The following is a 19,033-nucleotide window of genomic DNA, read 5'->3' on the forward strand; positions in this document are numbered from 1 at the left end:
TGATGCATACCAGCTGGAACTGCTGCATGTGTGGATGAATGCCACCGAGCATGGCGATTTGCTGGGGGGAGAGTTGTGGAGGGAACATCCCCCCACCAGGGGGCGCCATCGGCTTCAGCATCGGCCCAGGAACCTGCCGAAACATGGAGGAACCGTGAGCTAATAATAAACGTCCATTTATCACAGTGTTAAAACCAAAAATGCAAACTGACCTGAGGTGGCAGGAACTGGGGAGGCACTTGTGCTCGTATCCCGGGGGAAGGGTTTAAGGGGTGCAAACCAGCCTGATGCATCCCTCTCATTGGAGGAATCCCACCGCTGCCATACATATTATGACCCCCGACCTTCAAAACAACAGCAAAGCAGAGCTAAAGATTAGGGCTTTAGATGTTTTTTTAAGTCTGTGAAAATCTACCTATGGACCGATTATACCCTTGAAAAAGGTACTTGGGCCTTGTCCCAAATTGCGACCTAGACAAAGGTACCTAAAAGGTACTTAGGCTGCATCCGAAATCACATACTTCCCTACTATACAGTAGATTAAAAACATTTCGGACGAGTAGCATGAATTCACAAAACTCATAAAAGAGTAGGCAAACAGTACACTGATTACCTTATACGTCTGTCGAGATTCTGAATCCCATGAGGCCACGGGAGGGGAGTTATGAATGGCAGTGAAGCGACGCAACTGATGCTAGTAGGTCAGTTGACAGTGTAGAACATACAGACTACACACATTCGAAAAATATAGAACATACTTTCTTTTTCGGATGTGTAGTAATTATATATTCAAAATAGGTACCTACTAGAGCCCGACCGATATATCGGCGGGCCGATATTATCGGCCGATTTTAGGCATTTTCCTAACTATCGGTATCGGCATTTATAATGGCCGATAAATGAATATTTTAAAAAATGCGGGTACGGTGATTCATATAAGGGTGGCGCTGCCAATAAAGCACCTAAAAGCTGTCACAAGAACCGGCAAAAATAATGATTATGAATACAACAAATATAGCAAGGAGACATTTTAATTGTTTATTAATAAACAAGTGTTTTCAGTCAGTGTCAGCCAAAGATGAAGTTGACGATGCTGACTCGCGATCTTCAGTGAGCGCGCAGAGAAATGCACATTTCATACGATTACATGAGTCTGTCTGTCTTTCGTTTTGAATTGTTCTGTTTAAAAGTAGACATTTCAAAATAGATATATTTCAATTCTCAGGTCTATACGCTGAGTTTCGGTTTATGAGACGAGCTCCAGTTCACCCAGGCGCCTCCGTGTCGAGATTATCTATCGTCTGCTAAATTTACTTCTTATAAATTAAATCCAGGCAAATGGCTGATGAAACATTGATTAAAATTAAGATACAATTCATACAAAACGAAATTCACTTTGAAATGAAAGGTTTTGTGCTTTCTGTTTGATGTCTATGTGAAAGTTTCAAAGCATTAGTGCCGCTTTCAGAGCGCTCACGTCCGTAGTGCTGAACTGTCGCGTCTGTAACATTGTTTTTTCCTCATAAATGCAAACACGAAAAATAAAATAAAATAAAATTAATATTTTATGTAGCCTGTGGAGACTGAGAGCCAACCCTTCTTCATCCGGTGGGTAGTAGCCTACTTGTGATTTGCGCAGTGTAATTCACAGAATTGATTTCTCTGCTACAAGCCTCTGTCACGTATTGTGTGAGCTTGTGACTATTGCAAGCGCGCAGCTGAGAAGTCCTGATTATATTGTCTGCTATATTTAGGCCTTCTTCTTATTTATTAAGGCAATTGGTTGATGAAACATTGATTAAAATGCGTGGCGCGAGCGATCTCCGACAGTAAACTGATTCTGCTTTGTCTCGGGTAAACAGCTGTTGCGACGCGAGCAGTAACGGCCGCGTCCGGTGTAGACACAGTGTTAAAGCTCATTCTGCCTGATAACGCTACGTTACAACATCAAGCAATATTCCAAAAATGTATATAATTATAACACTTTATATAGGGCCATTTTGCATTAAGAGTAGCCTAGTTTCACGTTTAGTACATTTTGCTTACTAATTATTTAAAATAGTATAAAAGTACTGTACATATGTAATTAAAAACGTTTTCATTATGATATTATTCATTTTACTTTAGTAAAAAGATCGGAGTTCTTCCTCCACTGGTAGAGATTAGAGGAATTAAGAGTAAAAATAGAAGATAATAAGGTTTTGTCAGTGACCCTTTTTATATATTTATTGATACAAGTTATGACTAAATTAAAAGACAAAGTCGTCGTTAGTGAAGATTATGCAACAGTATTTAGAATATAATATAATATAATATAACATGCAATGCAAACTAGTTTGGTTACAGCTCAGCTGTATAATTCTCATTCTATCATTCCCCCTGCTACCATTACATATCTGTGTCACACAAGTGTTTGATTACCACATTTGAGTGATCATTGCAAAACGTGTTTATAAAATATATTTATTCTGTTTATAGCTACTGTGTAAAGTACCCATCAAAAGTTTGTACACATCAATAGGAAAGTGTCCAAACTTTTGACTGGTATACTGTACTATAATACACATAAATAATATTGCTACTGTATTATAATATACACATAAATAATATCGGCCGATATATCGGTATCGGGCTTTTTTTACTCCCTAATATCGGTATCGGCCCCCAAAAATCCATATCGGTCGGGCTCTAGTACCTACTCAAGTATGCAATTTCAGATGCAGCCTTAGTCCATATAAAAAAACAGATGCTGCAATGGATTTCCGTATTATGATGCATTTCCAAATGAAACTGCTTGTCAAATTAGAACACAAAAAAAACAGAACTTAAAACAGAACTTCCATTTGTTATTGATTGGATTGTGAAAATGTAGTAGCATTGCAGATACATAATAGACGTTGAGTGAGCATATCACGGGAAGAGCAAGTTGAGACATTTTGCTTAAAGATTAGGTATGCATGGATGAATCATTCACAATATGTGGACTAAAATAAATAAAAAATAAGACCAGTAGCATACATTAAAAAATTAAATGGTGTCAAATTTAATATTAAAACCTTGCTTGAGGGTCACTTAGGCCTGAAACAAGCTCAGTTGCTCTTCCTTCTCAAGAGGGTTTATGCATTTATATGTCTTGCAATCTCTGTTATTAAATACAACTTTCTTTCTCCTTCAGTGTAGATGGCGTTGGAAGTGTCTCAGTACCTTGTCCATGTAAGGTCCGGTCTCCCCACATGGCATCTCTTTGGAAGTCTGTGAGCGGAAAGCTCCCCCAGTCCTGCCGCCTCTCCGCATCTCACCGTCATTCATTCCTCTCCTGTCATGTCTATCGTGACCCATACTGGAGTCTTCATCCTGACATAAACAATCAGCATATTTATACAACTCTGCAGCATCACACAAGAGCAAATCAACGCGGAGGCAAGTACTAGCTTACAGTAACGCCCATGTTTGAGAATTGCCGAGTCACAGGAGATGCCCACGAGTCCCCACTGTTACCTTTAAGGGGGCCCTGGAGGACAAACCAAAGGAGAGGGTTGGGAATGTTAAGGTTTATGCTTCTTAGGAGTCAAATGTTTTCCTTTAAAGTCTTGGTGAGGTCAAAAGATCTGGCTATGAAGAGCTTAAACATACCTTAGCGTTGAGTCTCCTGGCCCCCTGGCCTTGCCCCCAGCCGCCAGAGTTGTAGGTGTTGCTTTGGGATCCACGACTTCCCCAAACTCCAACACCACCACCACCATCCTCTTCCTCCCAGCTGGAGTGACGGGATGCATTTGAGCTTTCATCACCCCACCCCTCTTGCATAGACTTTGAACCTGAAGAGAATAAAAATTTGCATAAATTACACAGTGGAACTTAGATTTACACTACTTGCAATTAAGGTTACAGTTTTCCTTTACATTTTCATAAAAGAGCTCAAAAAAATTCTCCTTACTCTACCCAATTAATTTTATACCAATATTGAACCTGTCCTAGATAAGAAATATTCAGTCTAATATTTCACATCTTTAAAACATGGCAACAGTTTAAAAGTAGCCCAATTCCATCGGAAAACTGCAGGATTGGCAGAATGTAATGGGTATGTGTACTTGGATAGGCTATTACCAGGCTTAGCAGAATGGGAATGGGAGTTTCCCCATCCTCCACCTTTCCCTTGTTCACTCGATTCCCCCCAGCTACTTGGTGCATCAAACGATTTCCCCCAGGAAGCCGTGGGACTGTCCACAGATGGGTCGGTGGGACCACTGCTGCGTGCCCATGTTGCAGGAGCTAGAAAGTATAAATGTTTCAATAAAAGGGATGTTTCTGGTTCAACATGTTTTAATCGACTCAATATGAACTGCTGACTTCTTACCAGAGTTCTTCGATGCGGTTCCAGGCGGTCTTCCAGACGACTGCTGTTGGGCCGGTGAGCTGTTCTTATCCCACAGATTGACGTTCTTGCTGCTGTAGCGTGACGGATCACCCCAAGCAGACGTGCCATCATCGATCTCAATCTTCTGATTGATGGACTGAGGCGAGGGCTCATCCCACCCACTCGGCTCTACAACTGAAGACATCTGAGGGATTGGCCCACAGCTCCACCCGGATCCTTTGCTCTGGTCGTCCGGCTCTCCTGGACGACCCCTGTCCTGCAAGGCCTTTGGATATCCCGGCATTTGCTGCTGGGTCTGCGATTGCTGCTGCGGTTGTTGATTTTGGGTTTTAAGTGCTGTTTGTTTGTTTGGTATCGGTGATGGAAGAAGCTTCTCGCCCCATCCCTGGTGCTGTTTGACACTGCCGCCCCCGTTACCTCCCCAGCCTCCACTCCGCTGTCCCGACTCTTCAGGGTTGTCCTCATCCTGATTCTTGCAGTCACTTCCTCTCTCTTCCTTCCAGCCTCCACCCTCGGGCAATGGTGTCCACTCACTTCCACCACCCTGTTTCCACTCCTTTCCTTCCCTCCTGCCTGTATCTTCAACCTCCTGGTCTTCTCCCCAACCAGTCCCTTTGCGACCAATCCCAACACTTGTTTCTCCATGTCCTGTCCACCCTTGAGCTCGACCCACCTGCCTAACCTCCTGCTTCTGCATTTTAGAGCTGGAAAGATCACCTGCATTCCTCCGGCCATCTTTACTTCGGTCTGTGTGCGCTTCAGCATCCCAACCAACGTTCCCACTGTCGCCCTCGAAATCCCAAGCAACGTTCTGCTTGATCTGGGTCTTGCCCCATCCCGTGTTGCACAGCACTTTAGGATCCAGGTTAGTGTGATTGATCATGCTCTGCATGGCTTCGTCTGGGTGAAGGGCCTGACATCCGGAGGGACTTTGAACCAGATTGTGGGCTTGCTTCCCATCTTCAGCGCTTTTTTTACTAGTCGATTCTCCCTCTGACCCATTCCAGCCATCTCCTGCTTTCTGATTGTCATCTCTTGATCCCACGCTGTTTGCAAGCATTGAAGAGTCCTGTAAACTATCCATTCTTACATCAGAGATCTCTCTCACATCCTCTTTTGATGATCCAACTGCTAAGTTTGATGTCCATCCTGTAGCTGCCAGTTTGTTTGAACCTACTTTGTCTCCATCCCACTTTCCCTGAGAGATGCCAGTGCCATCACCTGAACTTTCACCTACTGAATCACTGCTCTTCCCAACAGGGTCTTGTCCTGTATCCCACAAATCCGCACAGGAGACTCTAACATCTCCACCATTATTTGGTCCAGCCCAATCCCCAGTAATGGGCTCTTTGTTCTTGCAGAGTGTCTGGTAACGCGCATTGGCTGGACTCAAGGGTGCAGGAGGAGATTCCTCAGAGGCAGTGTGAGTTAAGAGATCTCGACCTGAAGATGGTCTATCAGGGTCAGCAGGGGAGTAGTTTTGAGTGCCCGCCTGGTCTCCAGAAGGTGACGACACCTTGGAATTGAAATGTTGATTGACTCCTTTAATGGACTCTTTATTCTCGGACTGTGAGGATGCACCTCCTGCCAAACTGGCTTCTGCATATTCAGAGAGTTGAGAAGAACTGTTCATTCCCAGGGCGGCAGACTCGTCCATCCCTAACCTGGCAGACTGTGTGGTCTGATCACTATTCCAATGGTCTTCCGGTCTTGGCCATTTCTCTACGTCAGAATTATCCTTGTCCATTCCCTGAGCAGAGGGTTGACCTTCTGAGCCAAGCCCCCATGTGTAATTTGCATAAGTGGGAGTGGCACAGGCGTCAGACAATGAATGCAGAGAAACTGAATCTACCGTGTGATCTGAAAGAGGAAAAACAAACATCAGCATACAAAAAAAAAAACCCATTAATATATGAAACTCTACATATAATCATACACTCTACAAAAGTTTGGGGTCACTATGATATATTTTAAGAAATTGATATTTAGATTTTGTAAGGATGCATTAAATTGATCAAAAGTGACAGAAAAGAAGTTTGTTACATAAATAAATGTGGTTGATTCTAAATTTCAGTTAATAAAAAAATACACTTTATTGTAGTTTCTACACTTCATTACTGGCACAACCATTTTCAACATTGATAATAATCAGAAATGTTTCTTGAACAGCAAATAGGGCTGGTGGCACTGTGGTTGGGGAGTGGGTTACACATATAAATAATATATATATATATATATATATATACACACAAACACACACACATATATATATATATATATATACACTTCAATTAAATACATTTTGAAACAATAATTATAATAAACAGGCTCAAACATCCATTTCGTAACATACATGGATGTTTATTTGAGCACTTCTGTCAATGAAACATCACACTGAAGCCTGTAAAGCATTGAAAAAACTATCAGTAAATAATATTAGCCTAAATAATTTAATAAAGTTAAATATTTAAAAAACATTTGTTTTCCACACAAAGACGCATGATATAGCCTAAGCCTACCGCTCTGAGGGATCAGGGATGTGAGACACGAGCAGAAAGACCATCTCCTTTTTTGTTGTATATCTTCATGCTTTCTACTTGTTGTAAAAGGTCTGAAGAGCGAATTGTATCTTCCATAAGGGCAAGAAATTTAGGCTATGTTTGATTTCGCACTGCCAGAAAAAGCAAAACTAAAATCACCCGCGCGTGTGAAACGTGCTTTACAAATTAATTTGATGTGCCTTACTAATAACAAGCACAAACTGTGTTAAAAAGAATTTGATGTGCAAGTAAAAATGTAGGCTATCTTTCCTACAGCGTTTTTTCTGCTTTACTACTGAAAAGAACGTGAATATGATAGGCCTACTTTAAAGCGAACCAAAGGAAGAGACATATTTATAATCCCCTGCGAAAATGGGTGAGACGTGAGTGAAGATTTGGTAAAAGAAACAAGAGATTCCATTACCAGTGGAATAATAACTAATGGAATAGTGTTAAATTCACTGATAATCGGGTGACCAGATCGCAAAACAGAAAACTAAGCCGACAAAGCTTACATTTAAGGGCTCACGCACAACTCTCTAATTCGTCACAAATCCAAAAGTTTGGCTTCGATGTAACATTTAATTGCTAACTTATTATTTATTTTGTAAACACAGATTTGTGCTTCACTCCTGTCATTATATTCATGTAAAACAGCATTCACAAAAATATATTTTTTTTTGTCGGACCACCGGTGCTACTCAGCTCTGCGGTGACGCTTTACAACCGCGGTGGTTCGGTTGTCAAGTTTAGCAGCAAATCAACATATTAGAAGGATTTCTGAAGGATCATGTGCCACTGAAGACTGTAATCAGTGTTTCCCAATCATTAACTGTCTATGGTGGCCTATCATACTCTAGTTTCATAATGACCAAATATATTGAAAATTATCATAATAACATAAAAGATCTTTAAAACTTTTGAACGGTATTGTGTAAATTAAACATGTTTTAAATCTTATATTCACAGGAACTTAATCTCTGTTTTCGAGTTGGTTTAATTTAAAGAGACATTGTGTAGGAATTTCTCCCATCTAGCGGTGGAATTCTGCTCTCCAGCACTTCGCTTTTTCAAATGCGTTTTGCATCTACGGTAGCTGTTATGTATCAAAAATCTATGACAGGATGTCTTCTAATAGCACTTCGTCGGAACGAACGAAAACGCCTAGTAATTTTTGACCCTATCTGCTAATACAGTTTTTCAAGATGGCGGAACGACATGGAAGCCCCCGTGGACCTACCCGTCACATGTATATAAAGATAATAAATTCTTCGTTTATGAGGATAAGTCAGATAATTGGCAGAGGTATTTATACACTATTGAGGACATATTTATGAATAAAAATATTGATTTTAGATAATAAGATACCTAAAAAAACTACACATTGTCCCTTTAACACTCTAAACTTGGTCTTAGTTAAGGTACAAAAATATATTAATAAAACAACTGTAAGTCTGTTTAAATGACTAAAATAAAGTTTAAAATATAGCTGCGAGCAGCGATGACGGGCCCAAGCCGGTGGCCCCGCAACCCCGGTGCCTAAAGGCACCCAAAGGGGGGTCAGTGCCGCCGGCTTTGGCCCTTTCCTTGCTGCTTGCAGCTATATATATATATATATATACACACACATACATATGCATACATTAATAAATATATAAAATATATTTAAAAAAAATATATATATATATATATATATTTTTTTTTTTTTAAGGGACAAGACAGAATATTACTTGCCTGATCTGATTAGAACAATAATGTGTGTGTGTGTGTGTGTGTGTGTGTGTGTGTGTGTGTGTGTGTGTGTGTGTGTGTGTGTGTGTGTGTGTGTGTGTGTGTGTGTGTTGAACAATGGAGACATAAAAACATACTCCGTCATTTTGTTCATAGAGGACATCATTCAAACTGCAAACTGTTTACTTATATTTGTGTACACTCACAATAAAACACAACATTGTGCTTTTGTCAAACTATAAACTCTTGTCAAACTGTAACTTACAACTGTCACCCAACCAAAATCTCTTACACACACACACACACACACACACACACACACACACACACACACACACACACACACACACACACACACACACACACACACACACACACACACACACACACAGTTTAAAAGTTTTTTTTTATTTTTTATCCAACCTCATTTAAAAACAGTCTGTTGGTGCCATCTTTTGGACATTTATCATATTCCATAGGTTTTCATTTCTTGTCCTGGAACAGAGCACTAATCTGTTTATTTTTAAGTTAAACATTCTACATTGATTAAACAAGAAAAATCAAATGTGTTTTTATTTTATACAGAAATAAATTATTTATAATTCAGATGAGAATAAAGTTAGTGTTAGTTCAAATTTTAAAGAAAACAAATACAGGTGAAACGCGAAAAATTAGAATATCGTGCAAAAGTTCATTTATTTCAGTAATTCAACTTAAAGGTGAAACTAATATATTATATAGAGTCATTACATGCAAAGTGAGATATTTCAAGCCTTTATTTGTTATAATTTTGATGATTATGGCTTACAGCTATGAAAACTTTTTCACAATATTCTAATTTTGAATTAGGGGTTTTCATAAGCTGTAAGCCATAATCATCAAAATTATAACAAATAAAGGCTTGAAATATCTCACCTTGCATGTAATGAGTCTTTATAATATATTAGTTTCACCTTTAAGTTGAATTACCCGAAATAAATGGACTTTTGCACGATATTCAAATTTTTCGAGTTTCACCTGTATATTGATCTGAAATATAGCACATTCATTTGAAATTCATTCAGGTTCAATTACCAAATCTACAATCTTAATTCAAAAGTCAAGGCACTTACATTTTAGATGTAATATTGACTTTTTTTCTGTTTCAGCAGCAAAAATAGTTAAACAAAGATCGCAGCAGAACCATCGCGCATCTCACAGCAACGTGTTTTCTCATTACTGAATGATTCAGCATTTTGAAGAATCGGGTGACTCAAAGATTCAATTACCAATCCATAAACATCTGTCTCATTCATGAATGATTCAGTCGTTCGAACGAATTGTTTTAACGAATGAATCAATGACTCGCTCAAGACGGTCGCCTGGCGACACCCAATGATGGTTTAGTATTATGTTTAAAAGTATCATTCTTCCCAACGATTGTTAATTAACTCATATTTAAAACAATCTCATAACATTATTTAATGCATTGTTATTTTTCAGTGTAAACGATTTAAGTTGATCAGCCCTACATAGGGTAACAGCCTTATTATTCTAAATAATTGAATTTATTGATCAAATTTACAAATAAAAAATGAAAGATGAAGCATACATTTAATAAGACTAGACTAGGGGTGCCCTGCAGATATTACAATATGCAGATTTAGTTGTCCCCCACCGTCAATTTGTGTGTGTGTGTGTGTGTGTGTGTGTGTGTGTGTGTGTGTGTGTGTGTGTGTGTGTGTGTGTGTGTGTGTGTGTGTGTGTGAGAGTGTGTGTGTGTGAGAGAGTGTGTGTGTGTGAGAGAGTGTGTGTGTGTGTGTGTGTGTCAGAGTGTGTGTGTGTTTAATCAAATCATTTAGTCACTACAATTAAAACCTGAACGTGTTTGCTTACTAAATTGTGAGCTGAACGAAAGTTGCAGGCAGCAAAGATCAGCAACCGGAGTCAAATTTCATTAATCACAAGAGTGAAGAGCTGACTGAAAAGATGATGACGGAATATTTTGTGTAAAAGCACCTATTTAAGCGAATATGTCATTGTATTCTTTTGTTGTTGTGTTTTCCGTGAAAAATAATAGGCTATTGAACTCACAGTTCAAGCATTCGCCCAGATATTGCGCTAATTTTTAAGTGAAGTCATACACTAAAAAGTATGCGGCTGCACTGGCATTCATAACGACGTCCATTTGCAAGGAGCGAGAAGAACAAAGCGAACGTTTTTTCATTTCTACTTCCATAGGAATTCATTCAAGCGTTCTGCAAGCGCCATCATTAACAATGTCCGTGCAGACATCAGTAGGCCTACTTTACTTTCACTTTTATATTAGCGATTTAAAAGCCTTCGCTGGTGTTACACGTCGATTAACCGGTGGGAAAATATCCTCACAGCCACATACCTAATACATTTATATATAAATACAATAGGCATACCTGATAAAAAAGATTTATGTACTATGTTGATATCATTTTGGACACAAGAGGGCAGTATAGCCCCATTTATGATTTTTTGTTTAACCAAATAGCACTATCCGCGCTATCCTCGGTTTCCGTTCATACTGCCATAGCCATGACGTAAACATGGCGACAGACGTGGACAACTGCGTAGTGTTTAGCGTTTAGCGGCACCAGAGCCCGTCATTCTGTGGCGGCACGCAGTTCTTGTTTCGTTCAAACATAGACCATCCATGGCAAGCACACTTTGGGACAAACAAGGAGAACTAAAATGAGGATCAATATCAGCGTGGCGTTTTCGAGATGCCGAGAGCTCCACGTCCGCGACTAACTTGGACTTGACAGAGCTTCACGAGTCACCACTTGACAGCTTTATTAGACAGGTGAGCAAATGTACATTAGGGCTGGGCGATATGGCCTAAAAAAAAATCCCTGATTTTTTCACAAAAAATCCGATTTACGATTTAAATCGATTTTTTTCTCTACGTACTTAAAATCAATCTGCAGATGACAAAGAAATTGTTCAAAACAAGTTTTAACTTTATTTTGTTTTAATATTCCCTTCTGGGATTTGATCTCCATTAAAGTGCAATCAGAAACAACAAGCCAAAAAGACAAGAGGACAGGCCCTGTCTTTGAAAACAATGAAAATGTAACATAAAATAAAATGGCTGGATTGGGATTGGGGGGGATGTGTAAAAAAAACTAAAAATTTGCATCACAATAAGTGTATTGTGATAGTCAAATGATTTGGTAACTAAACATAATTTTATTAAGTTTACTGGTTTGCTACTGTTTTTATTATTGCTTAACACAAATTTCACAATTTCAATTCAATTCTTGTGATTTGATTCTGATCTTGATTCAATATAAATTCCTTTGGATAAATAGGTACGTAGTAGCTACGTACTACTACCTAAGAACTATCGTAAATACTACTATCTAAAAGTAGATACGTTAATGTGTTAATTGTTCTCCCAAAAAAAAAAAAATCACCTAATGCTGTAAACATACAGAGAGCCCTGTCAGCTGGTATAATTAAAGGTTAAAACTAACTCAAATTAAATATAATGCGTTTTTTATTTTATAATGCGTCTAACTAACATGCGTGCTATGGGTCATTAAAAGCCATCCTGAGGTAAATATAACGTTACGTGGCATATGTTGTTCTCCAGCTGTTTTATGGACATCTTTCCGCGGTTGAAAAACACTGATCGATCGATTTTATTACATCTCGGTAAGTTTGTAGTAAAGAGTAACAGATGTTTGTTTCACGTGCCGCTTGAACTGAGATCTGTCAGCGTTCTTTCACGTCACATTTACAAGCGCCAAAACGGTGTTTATTGTTTGAATTTTGTAATAAAACTGACAGAATCTGAGAGCTGAGAATCTGTTTCATATCGATAGTAACCTGCTCTGTCTTGTCTGTCGGTGTCAGTGTTCTCTTTGCTTCGCGATTTTTCTCTGCGCGAGAAAATGGATGTGTGGCGTGAGAGCGTTTAAAAAGTGACAGAATTGCGTCTCTCACAGTGAACTCGTGAGAGTTGGGAGCCCTGCAGATTCAGCTTGTAAATGTTTTCGGCGGGTGTGCTTCTGCTGCCGCGGTCTTGCTCATTTGCCATGTTGTTTGTGTATCTCTATCATGGCAAGCACTGAGCCCGGTCGGAACTACGGGAGCCCAGATGGGAGCGTCGGCGGTTGTTAAAGAAAAAAACGATTTTCATTCAAAAAAATCGGCGTAAACTACACATTCGAGTTAATCGATAAAATCGATTTATCGCCCAGCCCTAATGTACATAAAACAAATCAATGTTATATAACGTTAGCTCAACATGATGAAATGTTAGAATATGGTCAGTATATTATTCTAATGTTGATCTAGCTTATTGCTAGTTTCGTATAGCAAACGAACTAACACGTAGTATAACATTATAACTTTCCTCACAAATTTAATTCGTCTAATAAACTGACCTGTGTGACTAATCCAGCACTTGCGGGTAGTTCCGTAGAATTAAATGTCCTTATTCCTTTATATCCACGGGACTCGCGTGTGATATCTGTCTCTTTAGTAATCGCGACCTGCTTCATACTACTGTAATGTTAAAAAACATGAATGTTTGCACTCATCCATAAACATTATAAGATCCATCAGCTTCACAGCAAGTCCCATCATTCAGCTTATCAATGCGTCATCGACCGACGCCTTTTTTATTGTTGGAAATTGCGCCCTCTTGTGGCGAAAAATTTGTATGAGAATTTGTTATAAATTTTGGGTAATAAGAAATGACAATATTCACCAAAATATCTGACTTTCTGTTGGTCGGAGCTAATGACTGTAAATTAGAAAGTTGTCCGGCTTGAGGAGAACAATATACATACTGAGTTTTGTTACTGTAGTGTCGATACAACTAATCCCCCCACTTTTGACAAAAGGTGGCGCTACTGAGCCCCTGTACCATGTCCGTTTCTGAAACTTTGCACATGTCTAGTGGCTAATAAATGTAATGTGTCTGTCGAGTTTCATGCAATTTCAAGCATGCTAACAGTCTCTAAAGCATCAAACAAGAATATTAAAGTTTGATGCGTCGCCACGGCAACAGTATCTAAGATATCAATAATCCTTTCACAGGTCTACATCTGCCGTATGTTTACATTATACACATAAAGTTTGAAGCAAATCGGGTAAAAATAAGAGGGGGATTTCAAAGCATTTTGAAAGTGACACACTTCCTGTTGCCAGTTGGTGGCGCAATAACTTTGACTCACAATAGTCACATCCATGTGATCGGCCTCTCACAGCAAACACACTGCTGAAGTTTCACCAAGATCAGTTAATGTATGCAGAAGTTGTAACACACTTCCTGTTTCTCTTTTCGCGCCATAATTTCTTTTCCTCGCCACGGCAAAACCGTTCGAGATATCAAAGATCCGCTGGCAATTTTTCATCCTCAATGTCTTGACTTCATGCTGACCGAGTTTCGTGGCATTTGTTTGAATTCTCTTGGAGGAGTACTTTAAATTCCATTGCATGCGTTTTCCAAACTACCCTAAATAGACGACTTCCTGATGGGCTGGGGTAAAAAGTAAGAGTATGAAGTATATATGAACCGATGAGATCTATATGTGTACCGAGATTCATACTATTACATGCAAACGTGTTTGATTTATGGACCAAGTTTTTGAACCCCGTTCCAGGGGGCGCTGTTGAGCCCCCCTGCCACGCCCGGGTACCAGCTTCAGCCCAGCCCTGATGGCCGCGGGTTCTGACCCGTGTGCAAAGTTTTAAGAGTTTTCGAGCACGTTAAGGGCCCCAAAAGTGCCCGAATAGTCGTTAGAAAAATAAAACAAAATCTATCCTAAGGAAAACAATAGGGCCTTCGCCCTTTCAGGGCTTGGGCCCTAAATATACAAAGCATAAATGTAATGGCACAATGAAAAAACATAATTAACTGCATAAATCTTGTAACTGTTAAGTTGATGAAATTTTAAAAAAAAAATTCATCATTATCATAATATTCGACCTGCAAAAAATCTGTTCCAAGTCCACAATTTTTATTTTTTAATCCTGATTGATCCCAATTAAAAAATTTAATTATTTAAAATAAAAAAAATCACTCATGCAGGCAGATTTACATGCATGCAGTATTTCCCCCTATAAAAGTCTCTCTCAGCTCTACTGAATACATTTGACCATATTAAAGACCGTTCTGTGTCTACTCTCCCAATATTTTTAGCGGGACCCACCTGAGGCGTCAGCGTGCTCCTGCAGGGGAAGTCGGGGCGTGCTGTCCGCTCCGTTCGCGACCCTCAGCAGCATGCAGGACAGTGGCGGCTGGCCCCTCTTCAGTAGCACCTTTGGCTCCGGTGTGTTGCGGAAGCGCGGGGGCACCTCACGGGGCATGGGGCGCTGGGACACTGCGGGGGGGGGCTGTCCGTCGGCCACAGCGGCCCGCTTTGCATCGTTCCCTCCCCCAGGGGGGCCCGACAAACCCCCGACAACAGGACAGGGGGAGGGTGTTTCTGCGGGACCGGGTCGTGATGAAGCACAGGTGAGGGTGCTGAGCGATGCCGCAGACGGAGAGGAGGCCGTTTCTGACATGAGGAGAGTGGGTAAGAAGAATAAATTAAAGGGTTAGTTCACCCAAAAATGAAAATTTAGTCATTAATTACTCACCCCCATGCTGTACCAACCCCGTAAGACCTTCGTTCATCTTCGGAACACAAATGAAGATATTTTTGATTAAATCTGAGAGGTGGATCACTGCTACATAGGCTGCCAGAGGGAATGAAACTTGACGGCCCAGAAAGTCATTAAAGAACATGTTTAAATATTCCATGTGCCTACAGTGGCTCAACTATAAGTTTATCAAGCGACGAGAATACTTTTTTTCCGAAAAAAAAACACATAAATAACGACTTTATTCGACTATTCCTTTTCTTCCTTGTGGGCCTGAGACGAGAGTTCAAGAGATTTCCACGACGCATGCGCGAGAACTGAGAAGAGGACGTTCTTCTTCTAATACTTCTTGTTCAGTTCTCGCGCATGCGTCGTGGAAATCTCTTGAACTCTCGTCTCAGCCCCACAAGGAAGAAAAGGAATAGTCGAATAAAGTCGTTATTTATGTTGTTGTTTTTTTCGGAAAAAAAGTATTCTCGTCGCTTGATAAACTTATAGTTGAGCCACTGTAGGCACATGGAATATTTAAACATGTTCTTTAATGACTTTCTGGGCCGTCAAGTTTCATTCCCTCAGGCAGCCTATGTAGCAGTGATCCACCTCTCAGATTTAATCAAAAATATCTTCATTTGTGTTCCGAAGATGAACGAAGGTCTTACGGGGTTGGTACAGCATGGGGGTGAGTAATTAATGACTTAATTTTCATTTATGGGTGAACTAACCCTTTAAGCGCATAGCACAGGACACAGCACAACTCAAAAAGATTTCTACAAATCCTTAAAGGTCTCAAGTTGCAGAAAATGTCTGAAATCTGACATAGGCAAAATCTCACCACACAACCAGGTGATGCATTGTGATAAATTCAATTAAATTCACATTTATTTGTAGAGCCCTTTTCACCATACACATCGTTTCAAAGCAGCTTTACAGAAAATGCATGAGTCCACATTACAATTTAGAGTGATCTGTTATCAGAGGTATGTCTGTCAAAACGGCTGAATAGCTTAATTCATAATAATAAACCAATAAATGATGAATGGCTTCATTTGAATTTCTTTCCTAAATATTAGCAAAATTTTTATTATATTCGAATTCTGAAGTCAATACTTAATGTTAGAGGAAAAAAGCACTGTATTCTTCCTATGTCAGCAAGAGGGCGCAAGCGAGCGCAATGCGCAAATATAAACCAAATCAAGCATCACGTCTTTTATTGCAAATGCAAAAGTGCATTCACTTCTGACACAATTGTTCCTAAATAAAATATAATGTCCTCGTTGTGCATGCAAGGAAAATTAGGTTACAATTAGTGCATAAAACTGTGTAAATCAGTAACCTGAGAAAACACGATTCAACACACAGCGTAATGTACTATATGAACACAAAATAGTAAACTGCCATTCAAAACAATCCACTTCTACTCACTACATTTACATATTGTTTGTCAAAAACACCAGATGCTCAACTGGATCTGCAGCGAGTGCCGAGTGCTTTCTGTTGGCAATGTTTCCAGCTGATGAAAACACACACTCAGCTCTGACTGATGTGCAGGTTTGGTCAAGCGTGTCGCTGCACGATTTTTGTCATCAACTGAGAGGGTTTTCGTCAGCTGGAAGCCTTTTCCCGCCATTTTTCAAATTAATAACGCAATTGTATTCCTGATGCTGTTCCGCGTGTCTCTTTCTTGACACAACAAAAATTTGAATACCAAGTTTTGTTTTGTTTTGTTTTTATTCGACGAATATTTGAAATTCAAATTTTTATTTGACAGCCTTACAGGATTTACAGCCATTCACGTCTCAAAATGATTTCTACAAATCCTCAAAGGTCTCATATAGCAGAAAATGTATAAATTCTGCACAACCAAGTAATGCATTGTGAGAAATTCAATTGACATTTATTTTTATAGCGCTTTTCCACATTACGAATGCACGAGTCCACATTACAATTTACAGTGATCTGTTATCAGAGGTCACTGATTAAGTTATCTTCATATACAAAATCACAGTTATCTAAAAATCTATTAATTTAAACAATGTAATAATTTAAGGCAGAAGCTATGAGCTCATTGAAGTAAACAAATACTTGTTTGTTAACAAATGATTATGACATTTAGAAAATTGTAGCAAAGTGCAACAGCGCATGCTTATCCGCATATATTTCAACAATTCTTTATAAAAGAGTTTTAAACCATGAACGAAACCAATCAGCTCCCAAATTAATCACAACACAGCATTTGATTCCAAGCTAAACATATTTGAGAGTCAAAAATTAGATAGTGATGCACAACATTTTTGGCAAACCGAAAATATTAACCCGAAACAGCAAAAAAAATAAATTCATTTTTGGCTTAAATAGGTTTATAGAGCTGAAACCATTGACTTCACAACGCCTGCTTTATTTGAACATGACACCACACTGAGTTCAATTCCTTATCAAACAAACTTTATTTATGGTTTCAGTTGTTGGATAAACAAAACAAAAAAACATTAATTTGGGTTTTGGTTTATTTTCGGTGAATCACTAATAAAAACACAAGACTGTGTATTTCTAATGAAATCAGAAACCAAAACACATTATACACTACCAGTCAAAAGTTTTGGATCGGTGAGCTCTTCTGCTCAGCAAGATTGATTAAAGTTGTGATTGATTGCGATTTCACTTTTTTCATTTTAAATAGTGTGTAATGTTGCTGTTGGAGCATGAACAGTATCTGCGAAGTTGCTGCGCTGAAAGTTCAACGTAAGCAGAGATATCGTCTTTTAAAAATCAGGAAGTTAAATGCCTACAAAAACGACTCGAATGGGACTACATACGTAACTAGGTTTTATAAGTAACTAACCCATAAATTTACATCAACCCTCCCTCCGGAATATGCAAAAAAGGAGGCATGGCCATTATTTCGGCTGCTTTGTCGAAGAGAAAGAGTTATAGTGGAGAGCAGTAGCCATGCGTTCGGGCTTCCTACGGACGCTGTAGTTCGTCAACAATGGCTACAATTTATGTTTGATTATGTTCCTGAAAATTACAATCATAATTTAGCTCTCTGTGCTGCGCATTTTACACAAGACAGCTTCCAGAATCTCCACAAATGTAATGCCGGATTCAACAAGAAACTGTTACTAAAGCATGAAGCAGTTCCAACTTTAAAACCAGAGGCAACAGTTGTTGGGCCACAACCTGTAAGACTTAATAATTTTAAATGTATTTGCATGTATAATTTTAGAGTAATGTTTTAGTTTTTATCAAGGACGTAAACAAATGCCAGCGCTGGCTTTAGTAGCCACTTAGTTATGCTATTTCGTGTGTCTATGACAAACGCGTACAAACATTTTGGACCTGAATTTGTAATTCTTCAAACTTCAGCTGCTGTTATCAGATGTTTTCACGTTCTGCATTTTAACACAGTTGCCACATTTACACCTAAAGAAAACGATACACAGAGTAAACTAAGTTTTGTGAATAGATAAACGGTTGTTCATTATATCGATAAAACAATAACTTTAAAAAACGGTATTACTCTGTCACGTATTCAGTTATATTAAATGTTTAATCTGGAGAAAACCGTCTCTCAAAAGCTATAAGCAGCAGTAGCATTTTCAAGTAACAGCGTATCGAAATTCTTATATAATAATATTAGAATAGAATAATAATAATACAAAAATGTACCATTCAGAAACGTTTTGTAAGAGTCGTGGGGAGGTTCTGCTTGACTCTCTTCATTGCCTCTTTCTGGGTCTGATTCTGCCTCAAGCTGATACGGCAGTAGGCTATTGACACT

The 19,033-nt window shown here is 39.1% G+C and overlaps 1 protein-coding gene across 1 annotated transcript in view; it reads right to left on the bottom strand.

Annotated features, from left to right (window-relative positions):
* tnrc6bb.1 (trinucleotide repeat containing adaptor 6Bb.1) overlaps positions 1–19,033 on the bottom strand; it is a 46,967-nt gene that overhangs the window by 23,623 nt on the left and 4,311 nt on the right. The window contains exons 4-11 of the mRNA XM_077202350.1: positions 14,823–15,170; positions 4,355–6,235; positions 4,105–4,269; positions 3,634–3,815; positions 3,437–3,511; positions 3,205–3,354; positions 213–344; positions 11–133 (exon numbers count right to left, since the gene is read on the bottom strand). Of these exons, the coding sequence (XP_077058465.1) occupies positions 11–133; positions 213–344; positions 3,205–3,354; positions 3,437–3,511; positions 3,634–3,815; positions 4,105–4,269; positions 4,355–6,235; positions 14,823–15,170 (3,056 nt within the window). The remainder of the gene's footprint in view (positions 1–10; positions 134–212; positions 345–3,204; positions 3,355–3,436; positions 3,512–3,633; positions 3,816–4,104; positions 4,270–4,354; positions 6,236–14,822; positions 15,171–19,033) is intronic.

Source organism: Siphateles boraxobius, unplaced genomic scaffold, assembly GCF_051911475.1.
Source record: "Siphateles boraxobius isolate OS27281-9 unplaced genomic scaffold, OSU_SipBor_1 49, whole genome shotgun sequence".
Classification (NCBI taxonomy): Eukaryota; Metazoa; Chordata; class Actinopteri; order Cypriniformes; family Leuciscidae; genus Siphateles; species Siphateles boraxobius.